This window comes from Ranitomeya imitator, chromosome 2, assembly GCF_032444005.1.
Source record: "Ranitomeya imitator isolate aRanImi1 chromosome 2, aRanImi1.pri, whole genome shotgun sequence".
In the NCBI taxonomy this organism is placed as follows: domain Eukaryota; kingdom Metazoa; phylum Chordata; class Amphibia; order Anura; family Dendrobatidae; genus Ranitomeya; species Ranitomeya imitator.
In genome coordinates this window covers 832263698-832282275 of record NC_091283.1, presented here as the reverse complement: position 1 = coordinate 832282275, position 18578 = coordinate 832263698, and the positions used below count along the sequence as shown (strand labels likewise).

General features: G+C 45.2%; 1 protein-coding gene across 1 annotated transcript in view; it reads left to right on the top strand.

Moving 5' to 3' along the window:
* LOC138666025 (C-type lectin domain family 2 member B-like) overlaps nucleotides 1–18578 on the top strand; it is a 119706-nt gene that overhangs the window by 97441 nt on the left and 3687 nt on the right. Inside the window, exons 3-4 of the mRNA XM_069754087.1 lie at nucleotides 15512–15690; nucleotides 18331–18437. Coding sequence (XP_069610188.1) covers nucleotides 15512–15690; nucleotides 18331–18437 — 286 coding nt within the window. The remainder of the gene's footprint in view (nucleotides 1–15511; nucleotides 15691–18330; nucleotides 18438–18578) is intronic.

Sequence of the window (18578 nt, the reverse complement as noted above, 5' to 3'; positions counted from 1 at the left end):
ACTGCTGTCTATGAATGTTGTAGGTTATTTGCTGCTCAGTTATTATGTTCAATTTTTACATTTCATTTTTTTTCCCTTTTAGGTCTAAACAAAATCAGAATTTGTCTGATGATTGTTCTTATGATCTTCTTTTTATTGGCAATTACGTTTTGTACTTTGTGGTCGACTCGTGCAGTAACAGGTGAGAATATTATTTATATACATATATATTATACTTTTTAGAAAGACAAACCCCGTTCATATGTTGTATTAGTTCATACAGACATCAATGAGGGGAGGATTGGGGTCATTATAATATTATTATTATTATTATTATTATATGAATAGTCATGTAGGGACGACATACTGACAGGTGGGATTCCCGCCAGGCAATAGCAGCTGCTCGATGGGGTTGATGGATAATCCTTTCAAAACTGAACAAAAAGAAGTTTCCTAGTGAGCTAGTGACCGGGTCGGACTGGGGAGCCCCGGGGCTTCCAGGAGAATGGACTCTAAAGGTACCGTCACACTTAACGATATTGTTAACGATATCGTTGCTTTTTGTGACGTAGCAACAATATCGTTAAGGAAATCGTTATGTGTGACAGCAACCAACGATCAGGCCCCTGCTGGGAGATCGTTGGTCGCTGAAGAAAGTCCAGAACTTTATTTCGTCGCTGAATCTCCCGTGGACATCGCTGGATCGGCGTGTGTGACACCGATCCAGCGATGTCTTCACTGGTAACCAGGGTAAACATCGGGTTACTAAGCGCAGGGCCGCGCTTAGTAACCCGATGTTTACCCTGGTTACCAGCGTAAAAGTAAAAAAAACCAAACACTTCATACTTACCTACCGCTGTCTGTCCTCCAGCGCTGTGCTCTGCTCTCCTCCTGCACTGGCTGTGAGCGTCGGTCAGCCGGAAAGCAGAGCGGTGACGTCACCGCTCTGCTTTCCGGCCGCTGTGCTCACAGTCAGTGCAGAGGAGTACAGAGAAGCCGAGCGCCGGAGGACAGACAGCGGTAGGTAAGTATGAAGTGTTTGGTTTTTTTTACTTTTACGCTGGTAACCAGGGTAAACATCGGGTTACTAAGCGCGGCCCTGCGCTTAGTTACCAGATGTTTACCCTGGTTACCGGGGACCTCGGGATCGTTGGTCGCTGGAGAGCGGTCTGTGTGACAGCTCTCCAGCGACCAAACAGCGACGCTGCAGAGATCGGCATCGTTGTCGGTATCGCTGCAGCGTCGCTTAGTGTGACGGGACCTTAAGGGCCCACACTATAGCCACCATAAATGGTTTCATTACTTCTTATTTTTTTATATCATATAAGGACAGGGATGTTAAACATATTTATAATATACCTAATTAGTTTCTGGGAGCAGTGAATGACTAGTCTGGATGCTCCCGGAATAAGTCAGGAACTCATGAATATTCAGGACTCCTCATTATGTGCTGGAGCTTCCAGTACAAGATTCTGAAACAACTGAGTGACTGTCAGCGCAGAATGACTGTACTAACCAAGCACAGGCGCTAGGAGAATCATGGAGGCTAATCCTCTATATTCACCTTCCCACCTGCTTGTTTTGCATCCAACCTTCCTTTGCTCTATGAAGTCAGAGCTGTCAAATAAATTAGAGGGGGGTGAAGAATGATGGAAAGTAAGCAGGTGGCCGGGTGAATGTACATGATCGGCCCGCCATGAAGTACCGAGCGGCGGGGCTTAGCTTGAACAATCATTCTGTACTGACAGAGTCCCTTTAAGGGTAACTTGTCACCTTGAGAAACGCTATTTATGTGCAGATATAGGGTTAATCTGTGGGTAAATAGGGTTTAAGCTTTATTAGCCAGCTTAATGGCAAAGCGTTGGCTACAGGGAGAAAATTAAGGTTTATTCTCCCTGCTGCCACTCATTTCCTGTCATAGGGTCGGTGGAAGGAGGGAGACATTACAGTCACCACTAACTACAAAGCGAGCGTTCTGGAATAACGTCCCGACACAGAGATTATGACATTGTCCAATGAGCCCAACTTCAGGCCGGGCTTCACTGAACAACTAACATGGCAGCAACACGTGACACCTATCAGCAACCCACAACTGCGTCAGGAGACTGATGGGTGCAGCTGACTGCAGGCACCGGACATCGTGTCTTCTACATGCCGCTGTTAGTAATTCACAAGGGCATTTAAATGCTTAAAACAGCAGCAATCAAGGCGAGCTCTGATCACTGCGGTCACAGGCAGATGCCAGCTATGAATCACCTCTCTTATCTGCCTGCTATGGAGCAGGCTCAGCTCCTGAACCTGCTCCATACAATTACAGCCAGAAGGTGACAGCTATGACAAGGTTAGAAAATTTCACTTTTCGGTTTCCAAACATGGAAAGACAAATGGAATTCCCTAACACATGTGAAAGAGCCCTTATACATTTAATAAATGTGCCCAAACATATGAATGTTTTTACAAACCACAATGCACTGTTACATACACACATCTTACAAAAATACATATAATTCCAAATATAAAAACATGCAGACACACACACACTAACTCTGACAATGCTCCCTGCACAAAATATGACCCCCACACTATACCCCTCTTATGGTACATGTCCTCCCTACTGTCCTGTTTTTTCTATACTGGGTCTCCTCTCCAGATTGTCCTCTCAAACTGTGTCCCCCTCTATACTGCCCCGTCTCTATACTGTGCCTTCATCACACTACCTCTGTTCAGCATACTGTTTCCTTCTTGCTGTGCCCTCACACTGTCCCCCCATACTACCGCATCTCTCTACTTCCCCCCCCCCCAACAGTACCTAGTCTCTGTTCTCTGTACCCTCACACTTTTCTTCCCCATACTGTCTTTTCACACCATTCCCCTCAATAGTCTCCTCACACCTCCCGCCACTCTCCATATTGTCTCCTCATACATCCCCCTTCCCCATTCTGTTCCCGCACCCATTTCCCCCTCCACTTGATCACCATACTGTTTTTCCACACATTCTCCCCATAGTCTCTCCTAAAATTTCTCCCCAATTATAATAAATCTTCAGAAGAGCTCAGACACACATATGTATATACATAGACATGCAGAAGCAAGCATATACACACGCAGACACGCGTTCAGACACGCACACTCAGACGTGTGCACACACAAATGGGGACACACATACCAGGGCCGGCGTCAGCACCCGGCACAGCGGGCAAATGCCGGGGCCCTGGGGAGAGAGGGGGGCCCACTAATGCTGTCATAGATACAGCTGGGAGAGCAGAGCAGGAGATAACATGCTCTCTCCTTCCACAAAGTCACTGCTGGCTGCGTTCTCTTAACCCCTATGTGCCAGCTCTGACACAAGCATCTTCTCACTCAGTCAGTGCAGCCAGGCAGGCACACATAGGGGTTAACAGAAGGCAGCCAGTGTGACATTGTGGGCGGAGAGAGCACATTCTCTGCTCTCCCCCCTGGGTGGCTGCAGACAGTGCTGAAGTTTATCAGGCAGATTCCGGAGGAGCTCTGTCCTAGCAGTGCCTGAGTGAGTGCTATGGTATCCAGCAGTGGCTGCAGTTGTGGCTCAGTCTGCTGCTGTCTGTCTCCGCTGCCTAAAAGTGTGGGTGATGTCTGGAGGAGCAGCTGGTGGGGTGCAGCCTGCAGCCACCCAGCTCACCCAGAATACATGCATACTGCACCAAACCTGCACCAGTGGGGTAGGAAGAAGCTTAACCCCTTCCCATCTGTATGAAGGTTATTGCTGAACCTTAAAGATAACAATCCGACCCGCATAAATGGGGTTAACCAGATGCCAGGAGGAAGGGGAGCTGCTGCCATGTGGGCTGTATGTTGGGGCCCCGTGGCCCTAGGCTGGTGACTGGAGGGACTCTGCCCAGTGCTGGCATGTGGGTGATTTCTGCTCTGGAGTCTCAGCTTCTCTCCTCCACATCACACTGTGCAGTCACAGCAACATTGGTTGTCTCTGTCCAGGTCCCAGCACTGCCACTGCTCCCACCAAGAACATGGCATCACTTAGCCCTTCCCCTGCAGCCACCGGCAACAAGTCCACATTATTCCTTGATTAAATCAGGTTCCAACCCAATAGAGGAGCAGACATTTCCTGCTGCCATTAGGGTCCGGGAGGGGGTGACATTGGCTGCCCTGCTACTCTGTAGTGGGGGGTGACAAGTGTAACATGGGGTAACGATGACAGAGAAATGCACAGGATAATAGTGAGCGCGACAGAGGGCAGTGTATGGTATGGAGCAGTCAGGGGGTGGGCTGCAGGATCCCCCCATACTGTACATGACTGCCCGGGACAGGGAGGCGTTTAATGAGCTTCTAATGACGGGGCACTAATTGGGTCATTAGGGTTTGTGGAAAGGATTCAGCATCAGGTCCCTCATTAATGCCCGAGCCGCCTGTTACTTTGAAGCACAGATCTGTCGGGGCCGCAAAACCAAACAACGTTGTTTATGTAGAAAAGTCTTTGTTTCATAGAAAAACTCAAAACAGAAAAGCACCTCTCCTGTATATATATATACACTGCACAGCACCTTTCCTCCTGTATATATACACTGCACAGCACCTTTCCTCCTGTATATATACACTGCAGAATCTACAATAGCTGTCACTCATGTAAGAAGTGAAATCTGGCATTGTACTATACATTTCTCTGCCGTATCTGTGCATCAAAAATCGGGGTATGTGTTAAAGGGGGGGGGGGGGCCCACTGAGACTCTTTCGCCCGGGGCCCTCGAAAACCCGGCCCTGACACATACACACACAGGCAAGCGCACACACACAGAAATGCACAGATACGCACACAAAAATGCACACGTAAACAAGCAGACATGCGCACAGACAGAATAATGATCTTTATTTATATACTGCCAACATATTCCGCAGTGCTGTACAATTTAGCAGTTCATACACAAGTCATAAGTAACAATGTTAAAGATAATCCAATAATTAAAGCCTGCCCATAAGAGCTTACAATCTACAATGAGGTAGGGGGAGACACAAAGTACAGGTGCGTATTTACAATGACGGTCCAGCCATCTTGAAGGAATGGCTGATAGATAAAGGCTGCATAATCTGGTCACCAACCACTATTTGTGGTGCTTTTGGGTGCGGTGGAGTTTGATGGAGAAGTATGTTCAGAGAAGTAGAGCATGGACTATATATAAAAGGACTTCAATTAGGGAACGTGATCGGCCGCCCTAAACAGATGTGAAGGAGAGAATGTTGTGGTCAGAGAGGGGAAGCGGTGAGTTATCTAGGTAGGAGATTGAACAGAGCCGGACAAAGACCAGGTCAAGGGTGTTACCGTCCTTGTGTGTCTCAGAGGTAGGAGCTGTGAGAGGCTGAGCGAAGTGGTTAGTGATAGAAGCTGGGATGCAGATGTGGAAGTAGGGCTGTTCATGGGGATGTTGAAGTCTCCCAGGATAAGAGCTGGTAATTCGGAGGACATGAACTGCGTCAGGCAAGCCGAGAAATGGTCAAGGAAGTGGGTGGGTGAGCCTGGGGGCCGGTATATGACCGCTACTCTGAGGGAGGGGGGACGAAAGAGCCTGATGGTGTGGACCTCAAAAGACGGGAATGAGAGCGATGGAATTGGGGTGATCATGGGCAGACCTACCGCCGGTTCAACCTGTGCAACTGCACCGGGGCCCAGAGCAGGAGGGGGGCCCCGACGGACATAGAAAGCAATGAGGTGAATGACAGCCGGCGGCAGGATTACTGATAACAGGAGAAGCAGGGGGCCCGCTCTGCTGCACACGTGATATGACGGTCAAAAGGGGCCCCCTGCCTGACCTCTCCTGTTAGCATACATTACGCTGCTGTCACTGGTGCAGTGTGGTGATGCATAGCTCCCAACCTTCCCTCATTGTGCGGGATTGTCCTGGTTTTCAGCCTTTGCCCCGCACTCCCGCACAGGACGCTCTGATCCCGCAGACAGCAGGACCGACACGCCCCCTTGTGTAGTTAAGCCATGCCCCAGGCCCTTACCCTTCCGTATGGCTGCCTCAGTCCTGCAATCCACGGAGGTCCCGATCTGCCGATCATGTGACCCCTGACTCCTCCCCTCCTGTGACCTCATCACAGGTCCTGTGCACACTCGCAGAAGGCAGGCTCGGCTGTGCTGGTTGCTGCCACCTTGCCACATGGTCCTGCAGGAGGTAATGTGCTGCCCATCAATACAATCACTTTATTATTGAATAATCTAGAAAGCACTGTCCGTACACAGCAACAAATAGGTGAAGTTCAGAGACATTTTCCATTGCTGTAATTCCTATGTGCTGGTAACACAGAGCAGCAAAGCAGGTGGTGGATGGACAGACAGGCTGTGTGCCCTGAACTCTCAGGAATGGACAGAGAGACCGAAATCAATGGTGATATTCACAACTAGAGAGAAACAATCGCTGCGACATTACTGCAGCCAGTGACATGTGCGGGGTCCCTATAGGCAAAGGACAGGATGATGTTACCCCTCCTGTGCCAGAACCACCGACAAGTCTCACGGATACAGTGCTGTAGAGCTGACAAGGCGTGTAATGCCTTGTGTGGGGTCAGGAGGTGTTTACAGTGTGCATGTAGCAGAGCCGTGTGTGTATGAGGTGTATGGAGCGGAGCCACGTGTGTGTGTGCGAGGTGTACGGAGCGGAGCCACGTGTGTGTGTGCGAGGTGTATGGAGCGGAGCCACGTGTGTGTGTGTGAGGTGTATGGAGCGGAGCCACGTGTGTGTGTGCGAGGTGTATGGAGCGGAGCCACGTGTGTGTGTGCGAGGTGTATGGAGCGGAGCCACGTGTGTATGGAGCGGAGCCACGTGTGTGTGCGAGGTGTATGGAGCGGAGCCACGTGTGTACAGAGCGGAGCCGTGTGCAAAGTGTACGGAGCGCATCCGCGTGTGTAGGAGTAGCTATGTGTGGCCATTATATGGTACGAAGTATCGTGCGGCCAATATACAGTATGGAGCATCATGTGCGGTCATTATACAGTATGGAGCATCATGTGCGGTCATTATACAGTATTGAGCATCATGTGCGGCCAATATACAGTACGCAGCATCATGTGTGTTCATTATACAGTATGGAGCATCATGTGTGTTCATTATACAGTATGGAGCATCATGTGGGGCCATTATACAGTATGGAGCATCATGTGGGGCCATTATACAGTATGGAGCATCATGTGTGTTCATTATACAGTATGGAGCATGATGTGCGGTCATTATACAGTATGGAGCATCATGTGCGGTCATTATACAGTATGGAGCATCATGTGTGTTCATTATACAGTATGGAGCATCATGTGCGGTCATTATACAGTATGGAGCATCATGTGCGGTCATTATACAATATGGAGCATCATGTGCGGTCATTATACAGTATGGAGCATCATGTGCGGTCATTATACAGTATGGAGCACTGTGTGGCCATATTTTTTTGTTTATAATTATTGTATATGAAACAGTGTGATCAGCAGTGCTAAATGGGTGTGGTTGGGACATGGATATGGGTGTGACTAATTATGAATGGGTGTGGTCAGAGGCGTGGCCTAAAATGTGTATACTTCTGTGTGTATATATAGCTAGTGTGTGTATATACTGATGTGTGTATATATTGCTAGTGTTTGTGTACTGCTGTGTGTATGTATGTATATGTGTATATGTACGGCTAGTGTGTATACTGCTGTGTGTGTGTGTATATAGGGCTAGTATGTGTGTATACTGCTTTGTGTGTATATAGGGCTAGTGTGTGTGTATACTTCTTTGTGTATGCAGGGCTAGTATGTGTGTGTATACTGCTGTGTGTGTATATAGGGCTAGTGTGTGTATACTGCTGTGTGTGTATATAGGGCTAGTGTGTATTTTCTGCTGTGTGTGTATATAGGGCTAGTGTGTGTATACTGCTGTGTGTGTATATAGGGCTAGTGTGTGTATACTGCTGTGTGTGTGTATATAGGGCTAGTGTGTGTATACTGCTGTGTGTGTATATAGGGCTAGTGTGTGTGTATACTGCTGTGTGTGTATATAAGGCTAGTGTGTGTATACTGCTGTGTGTGTATATAGGGCTAGTGTGTGTATACTGCTGTGTGTGTATATAGGGCTAGTGTGTGTATACTGCTGTGTGTGTATATAGGGCTAGTGTGTGTATACTGCTGTGTGTGTATATAGGGCTAGTGTGTGTATACTGCTGTGTGTGTATATAGGGCTAGTGTGTGTATACTGCTGTGTGTGTATATAGGGCTAGTGTGTGTGTATACTGCTGTGTGTGTATATAGGGCTAGTGTGTATTTTCTGCTGTGTGTGTATATAGGGCTAGTGTGTGTATACTGCTGTGTGTATACTGCTGTGTGTGTATATAAGGCTAGTGTGTGTATACTGCTGTGTGTGTATATAGGGCTAGTGTGTATTTTCTGCTGTGTGTATACTGCTGTGTGTGTATAGGGCTGGTATGAGTGTATATATGCTGTGTATACACATTATTATAGGTACTTTATATACAGTGTACATGCATGAGGGGGGCCCCGAATGTATTTCCTGCACAGGGGCCCATTGCTGCTTGTGTCCGCCCCTGGGGGTGATGACCTGGAAGGTGCATTGTGGGGACAGGCGTATGCCAGCTCTACCACCAAGTCGGTTTGACAGTCTTGGAGAATGGGAAAAATGTAAGCCGCCATGAAAAATAGCAGCAGGGGAGACCGTGTCACAATCCTGAATCCTGGTTTCACTACGGGCCAACTGGTTAGAGTTGTTCAGAAAGTAGTTGTGCAGGAAAGGAAGCTTATTGCAAATGGACAGTGGATTCCAGAGGGCACTGTTAAAAGGAGATGAAGGAGTACAACTAATTTTAATGAGGTTAGTAAGGTTTCGATGTGAGGTAGGGGAGGGGTTGAAGTTGGGCGGAGGGTGGACCAGGGTTGGGAGAGATATCTCCTGAAATAAGTAGCAGTAAAGAGAAAGAGCAAATAGTTCTTTGATTTGTGACATGCCTTATTGTGCGATATCATTGGACAAAATGGACGGATATTTTTCAGGAAGATGAAAAGAGCATCGGAGCTGTACATGGGAGAGGGAAGGAGAGAGGGGCTGATTTGGATGATTGGTGATGGAGGGGGCATGGGGCAGTGAATGTGGATGACAAAGGCACACAGAAAGATGTACTTAGAAATAAAGCGCATGGCTAAAAGGAAGTACAAAGTGTGGGTTACCTGACTCCTGCCCTGACTAACTGCCATTAAATTAACTGCTGGTTCTGGATACTTGGCTACGAGGATATGGATACGAGTCATGCACAAACACACACACACACACATACGCAAACAGTGCGTTTCCACGAGGACTTGGCTGACCCTGGTTATTTGAATTAAAGGTATAGTGTGCTCCCCCCATTAACCATATATTGCACTGTGATTCCCTTGTTGCACTCTCTCCACAGCCATTTGTGGTGTCTCAGCAGTATTTGTTGCTGACACCTATACATAGTCTTTGGCTGTATTATCCCTTTTCAGGTTATATATACCGCCATATTGTGCACCTTTCTTGCAAACTTTTGCACTACTTTATTCAGCACCTTATTTCATACGATTATATTGTATTGTTTACCTCAGGCTACATATACCGCCATCTTGTGCATTTTTTATCTTTTTGCAATTTTGCACACCCCATCTAGCACCTTATTTCATACAACCCTGTATGACTGATACTTTACTATAAGTTTTTTTCACTGTGCACTTTTTATATATAATTGTTGAGAGACTGTCACGCTGCACTTTAGATTGTGCGTTTTTTTTATACACATTGCCTTTGGCATCCCCTTTTTATTTTTTATTTTTTTCAGTTTTATATATTTTTAAGAATATTTTTTCAGTTCTTTTTAGTCACTTTCATTTTTTCATTTGGGGTATATTGGTATTTTTTGGATATATTTTAAATATTGTTTTGTGGTTATACATACTTTTAGGGGTAGCACCTACTTTGTATATAAAAATATTTTTGGGTCAGTCCGTACCATCTTCCTTTTTATATATTTTTTTATTTATATAATTGTTTCATTTTTAGTTTATATCTTGTTGTCCTTGTGCGCACAAATTGTGACTTATTAAAAAATACATATATTTGCCAATTGTACATAATAAAGGCATTTTATACCTACTTCCTGCTTGGTGTCCTATCTGGTTTCTATCTATATTTTGGTTGTGGTTGCCCCCTTACATGTATACACATGCAGACACTCAAAGACATACGCACACAGGAATGAACCCGTAAATACAGATGCATGCGCACAGACACACAGAAATGCGTACGCAGGCACACACATACATATACACACATATATATATATATATATATATATATATATACATAACATCATTATACAGAATGAGTAGGAGGTGAGCTGTGACATCACCTATTGTGAATGGGGGATCTTGTGTTACCTACTGTATATAGAGGTGTTATCACTCATTGTACAGGAGGAGGAGGTGAGCTGTGACATCACCTATTGTGAATGGTGGATCCTATGTTATCTACTGTATATAGAGGTGTTATCAGTCATTATACAGGAGGAGGAGGTGAGCTGTGACATCACCTATTGTGAATGGTGGATCCTGTGTTATCTACTGTATATAGAGGTGTTATCAGTCATTGTACAGGAGGAGGAGGTGAGCTGTGACATCACCTATTGTGTATGGTGGATCCTGTGTTATCTACTGTATATAGAGGTGTTATCAGTCATTATACAGGAGGAGGAGGTGAGCTGTGGCATAAAATAAATTATATAAAAGAAATAGCTATTAAAATTGTGAAAATCAAACTACTTGATTGGTCGTTATGGGATAACTAGATGGTGGCCCGATTATAACACTTCGGGTATTCTAGAATATGCATGTCCACGTACTATATTGCACAGCTCACATAGTATATTGCCCAGGCACGTAGTATATTACCCAGCCACGTAGTATATTGCACAGCTCACGTAGTATATTACCTAGTGACGTAGTATATTGCGCAGCCACGTAGTATATTGCCCAGTGACGTAGTATACAGCACAGAGCCACGTAGTATATTGCCCAGTCACGTAGTATATTGCCCAGGCATGTAGTATATTGCACAGTCACGTAGTATATTGCCCAGTTACGTAGTATATTGCCCAGTCACGTAGTATATTGCCCAGTCACGTAGTATATTGCCCAGTAACGTAGTATAGAGCACAGAGCGATGTAGTATATTGCACAGCGAAGTAGTATACAACAGAGAGCCACGTAGTATATTGCCCAGTCACGTAGTATATTGTGCAGCTACGTAGTATATTGTGCAGCCACGTAGTATATTGTGCAGCCACGTAGTATATAGCAGAGCCACGTAGTACGGTATATTGCCCAGCTACGTAGTATATTGCCCAGCTACATAGTATATTGCCCAGCTACGTAGTATATTGCCCAGCTACGTAGTATATTGGCCAGTCACGTAGTATATTGCCCAGCTATGTGGTATATTGCGCAGCCCACATAGTATATTACCCAGTCACGTAGTATACTGCCCAGCCAGGTTTGTCACAGGTTAAAAAGTAAAAAATAAACATATACTCACCTTTCCGAGGGCCCCTTGTAGTCCACGGCAGCTTCCGGTCCCAGGGTTGGTATGAGAGCGCAGGACCTGTGATGTCGTCGTGGTCACATGACCGTGACGTCATGGCAGATCCTTCTGCCACCGGAACCTGCAACGGAAGATGGCGGCCGGCGCGAGCGGCTACGGAGGGTGAGTATAGCAGGTTTTTTTAAATTATTTTTAATATTAAATTTTTTACTATTGATGCCGCATAGGCAGCGTCAATAGTAAAAAGTTGGTGACACACAGGGTTAATAGCGGCGGTAACGGAGTGCGTTACCGGCGGCATAACTCAGTCCGTTACCGTCGGCATTAACCCTGTGTTACGATACGATACGATACACTTTATTGATCCCGTGGGAAATTATGGTATCACAGCAGCACAACTTAAATCATAAAAATCATAAAGGAATTACATAGTTGACATGACAGTTTGTTGACAGAAGAACATTATACTTTAGAATAGGACATACACAACAAGTGAACTGAAATGTAGAGAAATAAGTAGACTTTCACCTTGGTGGTTTAACCCTAATGTTATTATTGTACATTCCCATGGCAGTTGGCACAAACGATTTCCTATATTTTTCCTTCTTACACCTCAGAAGTATTAGCCGGTTGCTGAAGGTGCTCTTCTGTCTCATGAATAGCTCATATAATGGATGTGCATTATTGTTCATAATTGCCATACACTTTTTCAGAGTTCTTCTCTCCACTACCTCCCCAAAAGAGTCCAGATTGCAGCCGACAGCAGAACTTGCCTTCTTAATAATCTTATTCAGCTTATTAGCATCAGAGGCCCGCACACTACTACCCCAGCACGTGATTGCAAAAAAGATGGCACTTGCCACTACAGATTGGTAGAACATTTCTAACATTTTGCTACACACATTAAAAGACCTCAGTTTCCTTAGGAAATACAATCTGCTCATCCCCTTCTTGTAGACAAACTCTGAGTGGCATCTCCAGTCCAGTTTGCTATCCAAATGGACCCCCAAATATTTGTAACTCTCCACCTGCTCGACCTCCTGACCAGCAATAGTGATCGGTAAGCATTCCATCTTTATCCTGCTATAGTTGGCCACCAACTCCTTGGTTTTCTTAACATTTAGTTGTAGATAGTTACCATTGCACCAATCCACGAAGTTCGACACCACCCTTCTATATTCCTCATCCCCCTGATCTCCCCTAATGCATCCCACAACCACAGAGTCATCCGAAAATTTTTGAAGGTGGCAAAGTTCAGATTTATACTGAAAGTCTGAAGTATACAGAGTGAATAGAAAGGGCGCAAGCACCGTTCCCTGGGGGGCACCTACACTGCTCAATAATCTGCTTGACACCACTGCTCCTATCTGTACAAACTGTGGCCGATCTGACAGGTCGTCAGTTATCCAATTTCTCATCCCCTCCTCAACCTTCATATCAGTCATCTTTTTGTGTAGTAAAAGTGGCTGCAGGGAGTTAAATGCACTCGAGAAATCGAAGAACATCGCTCGCACCGTGGTTCCGTCAATCTCCAGAAATGAATGTACCCTATGTAACAGAGAAAGAATAGCATCATCCACCCCCAATCTATGTCGGTAAGCAAACTGAAGGGGGATCAATAAAAGCATTGACCCTTGGTCTTAAGTGAGCAAGCACTAATCTTTCCAAGGCCTTCATAGCGTGAGATGTTAAGGCTACAGGACGATAGTCATTTAGGGTTGCAGGAGAAGAAGTCTTGGGTACCAGCACCAGACAGGAAGTTTTCCATAACACAGGTACCCTCTGTGTTTGTATACTTCCATTAAATAGGCGTGTAAAGACAGTACACAGCTGGTCTGCACAAACTTTAAGGACACGTGAGCTGAGTCCATCAGGTCCTGCAGCTTTACCAATGTTAAGTGACTTAAACTGCCTCCTCACATCATTTTCGGATACTCTAAAATTGGTCTGCTCATCCTCCAATATCGATGTTGCAGAATTTGCACCCAGCTCCCATCCACTATCAGTTTGCATTACACATGTACTGCTAAATCTATTGAAATACTCATTCATCTCATTAGCCTTGTCCATTGTTCCCGGATCATTTTCAGGCCTCAGCTTAAGCCCAGTCAGTAATTTCATTCCTGCCCAAACCTCTCTGGTATTATTGTGGGACAGTTTCTTTTCAAGTTTAATTCTGAAGGCTTCCTGGGCCTCCTTTATTTTATGCTTCAATTCATGCTGTATCATTTTAATTTCCTCTTTGTCACCCAGTTTAAATGCCTTTTTTTTCCTGTTGAGCAAATGCTTCAATTCCTTTGTTATCCATGGCTTGTTGTTTGCAAAACACCTAATCTTTTTAGTCGGCACCAACATATCAGTGCAGTAGTTAATGTAGTCAGTCACTCTACCAACCACTTCATTAACATTTGTATACTCGTCCATTGTCCCAAGCAGCACATCCCAGTCTGTAAGATGAAAGCAATCCTGTAAAGCCTGTTCATTTGTTGGACTCCACATTCTAACTGATTTAATCTTAGCAGGCTGTGTACTAACAACAGGTTGGTAGACTGGTGACAATAGTACAAGATTGTGATCAGACTTCCCCAAGGGCGGCAGGGTAGAGGATGAATAAACATTCTTGACATTCGCATAGAGTAAGTCCAACGTAATTTTGTCACGTGTTGTACATTTAACAAATTGATACAATTTAGGTAAGGCAGTAGACATTTTAGCCCGGTTAAAATCCCCAGAGCTTACAGTAAGCGAGTTGGGGTGTTTCAGCTGGAGCCGAGCAATGACTCCTGACAGCACTTCACCTGCAGCCTCATGGTTTGCAGTTGGTGGTATGTACAACACTATTGCAGTAACAAGCGAGAATTCTCTAGGAATATAGTAAGGTCTGAGGCCAACAGCTAGCAATTCAATGTTCGGACAACAATGGCGCTCCCTTACAGTCACATGCCCCTGATTGCACCAACCATTGTTTATGTAGAGTATAACTCCACCACCCTTTTTTTTGCCGCTCTTCATAGTGTCTCTATCCGCCCGGACCATGTGAAATCCTGGTACTGAAACACTTGAGTCCGGGATCTCGCCACGTAACCATGTTTCAGTAAAACACATCAAACTGCATTCTTTGTATTCCCTCTGGGTCCGTATTAATGCCAGCAGTTCATCCGACTTATTACCCAGTGATTGAACATTCCCCATGATGATGGACGGAACTACAGGTTTAAACCGTCTTCGCCTTGCCTTAAGTTTTTTGCCCGCTCTGCAGCCTCTGTAGGGTCGCCTTACCTCACACGGGACACGTGGTCTACCCACCGCAGGAGAAGGCATTAGCCTGCGCAGCTCCAGAAGTCGGCCCCTTGAGTAAGCAACGCGTTTATGAACAGACTTAGGGACATCAATCAAAACCTTGCCCATGTTAGTCGCACTAAGCCTGTCCGTGTAGGGAGGTATACAGTGCACTCCTCCAGACATAGCTGTGCCAATTCCCAGACAGGTAGTGGCCGCCTGGCAGTAGGTGCGTATAATACCAGTCCTAGGCTGCAAGGTGATCACAAATGCACTGTAAATCCAGATAGCTGCGGGTAGCAGCAAACGTCCAAGGGAAACCTTCCAGGGGAGCCAAGGATCAGAAGCATACATCCAGAAAGCTGTGGGTAGCAGTATGCATCCAGGGGAAACAAATCAGAGGATCCCGGTTAGCGGTAACCGGAGGGGAGTATGCGGGCGACAGGCACTGACTGCGGGGAGCAAGGAGCGGCCATTTTCTTCCTGACTGTGCCCGTCGCTGATTGGTCGCGGCAGCCATGACAGGCAGCTGGCTAGACCAATCAGCGAATGAATAACCGTGACAGAAGGACAGACAGGCGGAAGTGACCCTTAGACAATTATATAGTAGATCCTCCTTGTTTCTTTGGTTTTGTAAAGTCGGTCCTTATATCTTTTTGTCTTCTCAGGAAATCATATTAACCTGGTTACGATAAATTATCCCTCCGATCCCTGTGAAGACGACTGGATCTGGTCAAAAAAGAAGTGTTACTACTTTTCCTCTAACATTAGTGAATGGCAGACGGGTCAGGATTTCTGCTCCTCCAGGAACGCGTCTCTCGCCCTTCTAGATTCCATCGATGAGCTGGTGAGTGCACGATGTACAAGATGAACTGTTAATCTGTGCTTTTCCCCATTTTGCTTATTTTGTTGGTGGCTTTTGTCTCCATGAGCCGCGAGACATTTCCATGTGCATTGATGACCACAACTTTCAATATCAAAATGTCCCTTCTACTCCAAATTATACTCATTGAGCCAACGGCCCACAAATACCGCATCATATAAGGTGGTTGGAGGGTCTTGTAGTGGTGATTTTGGAGAATGTGGTAGAAAATAGCATTTATAATCACTTGGGTTTTACAGAGGACAGAAGTTGTCAAACTAACCTGATAAGTTTTATAAAGAGGTGAGAACTCGCGGGACAGGGACGTAACACTACGACTATACTAAGTGTTCGTGCCGCCTCATCTAGAATATGCAATTCAGATCTGGGCACCAATTCATATAAAGGAGGCCCTGGAGATAGAATGGTACAAAGAGCTGCAAAACTGACAAGGGACATGGGGGATCTTATAAGGAAAGAGTAAAAGACTTAATTTATATAGTTGTAAGAAGAGGCGTCTGTCATGATCCCAATGGCAGGGGATCACAAAAGGACAAGCACAAATACAAAACAAGCTCTAGGGTGATGGAACCTGAGCTGACCGCGATCCTGAACCTAAACACACAACTAGCAATAGCCGGGGAACGTGACTACGATGATTCCTAGACGTCTCGCGCCAGCCGAAGGGCTAACTTCCCCTATTAGAAGAAACACAGACCTCTCTTGCCTCCAGAGAAACACCCCACAGAAATAGCAGCCCCCCACATGTAATAACGGTGAAATGAGAGGAAAGCACATACGTAGTTATGAAAACAGATTCAGCAAAATGAGGCCCGCTAAAGCTAGATAGCAGAGGATACAAAAGTGAACTGCGCGGTCAGCGAAAAACCCTTCAAAAAAACCATCCTGAAATTACTTGAACTCATGTGCCAACTCATGGAACATGAGGAGTAATTTCAGCCCACTAGAGCAACCAGCAGCAAGGAATCACATATCTGCAAGCTGGACTAGACAAAAATTAAGCAAAACGTGGAACAGGAAAATCAAAACTTAGCTTGTCCTGAAGATAACAGAAGCGGGTAGCAGAGGTAAAAAGACACACTGATTACATTGATAGCCGGCGAGGAAATGACAAGAAAGCCAGGTTAAATAGGAAACTCCCATATCCTGATGGAACAGGTGGACACCAGAGACCACAGAGAACACAAGTCACACAGTACCACCAGTAACCACCAGAGGGAGCCCAGAAACAGAACTCACAACAGGCGTCTAAGGGGAAAAATCATTGTGTTCAAGAACATAAGTGGCCAAAAGAAGAAGTATGGTTGGTGAAAAGCTGTCCCTCAAAAGACAGGAGGGCGTTCCCTCCATCTGGACTAAAAAAGGTTCAATCTCCAGAGGACACAAGGCTTCTCCAGCACGAGAACTATTAATCTGTGGAATAGTCGACCTCAGGAGCTGGTAACGGAGGACACCGTTCTGGGTTTGAAACAAAGCTTAATTTTTTCTTAGCAGAAAATGACATAAATATGGACATGTCTTCTTTCTTTGTGAAATTATTACTCTGAATTTTAACCAGTCATGAATTGACCACTTGTGGTCAGGAGGGGAAAATGAGCTCTTTCAGGGCAAAGGGGATCATGTATTACGGATGTACCTAAACCTTTCTTTTTATCTTTTCCCAATGCTCATTTGAACTTGATATTTGTTTCTATTATGAAATATTTTAGTATTCCTGGTGGTCTAGCATAGCTTAGTAATTAATATACGGTATATATGATGAGTCAGGGTGGCTGCTGTTAACCATTTAGATGCTGCTGTCAATCTTTGTCAGCAGCATTTAAATGGAATGATCACCAGTGCACACCGGCACCTGTCGGCCCCAGGGATTATAATCGCCATGGGCTACCTGCTGAAAGTCCCAGATGCTACAATCTTGGTACTCCTGTGAAGTCCGGCCGCATGCTGAGCTTCCAAAGAGACCGTCACTTTCTCTATATACAGCAATATTGAGGAACCGTATTAGTACAAGCGATCGGTTGATTGCAGGTTTAAGTCCTCTAAGGAGAGCAAAACATAACAATTATTAAAAATGGTAAAACAAATTGGAATCGCTTACCCTTTTCACTCATTAAAAATAAAACAATTAAAAAAATGAATATATTTGGTATTGTCACAGCCATTAAAAATTCAATCAATCAAAATAAAAAAAATAATTAAACCTTATGATATGATAAATGCCGAAAAGAAAAAAAAATCAGAATGACAAAACTTCAATTTTTTTTTTTGAATGGGCAGGGAATAGAGCTGGAGCGACAGAGGCTTCAGATCTACCATAACTCTTCAGCCTCATTTGCATATAAATTCAAATGCTGATTTGTCAGTAATGGAGGAGCGGACTGGACGTGTAATGGTCTTGCTGGAGCAACATACACATATAATTAGTTTGGGGTGAAATCCTGCTGACAGATTCCCTTACATACAGTACGTAGATCCCTATTGGCCTGTAAATTGGAATAGTCTATTAAGAAGCTTAATTATAAAAATTAGCTAAAAGTGATGGCGACGTTCTCTGAGTCTTTGTATATTGTAGGGCTAACGCAATTGTTTTGCTTCCTTCTGCAGAATTTTCTAGTGAGATTTAAAGGTTCTTCTGATCATTGGATCGGCCTGTCGAGAGAACAGGAAGGACGGCCGTGGGTGTGGACGAACGGGACTTTATGTACTAATGCGTAAGTGTTAAAAAGTGGAATTAATGAACTCCCGGATGATTGGACATGTTGTTTTATGGCGGCATTGGTGGCCATTTGTAAGATATCCCATTGGACACCATACTGGAGGGTCTCCAGTTTGGGACCCCCTGCTACGTGCCA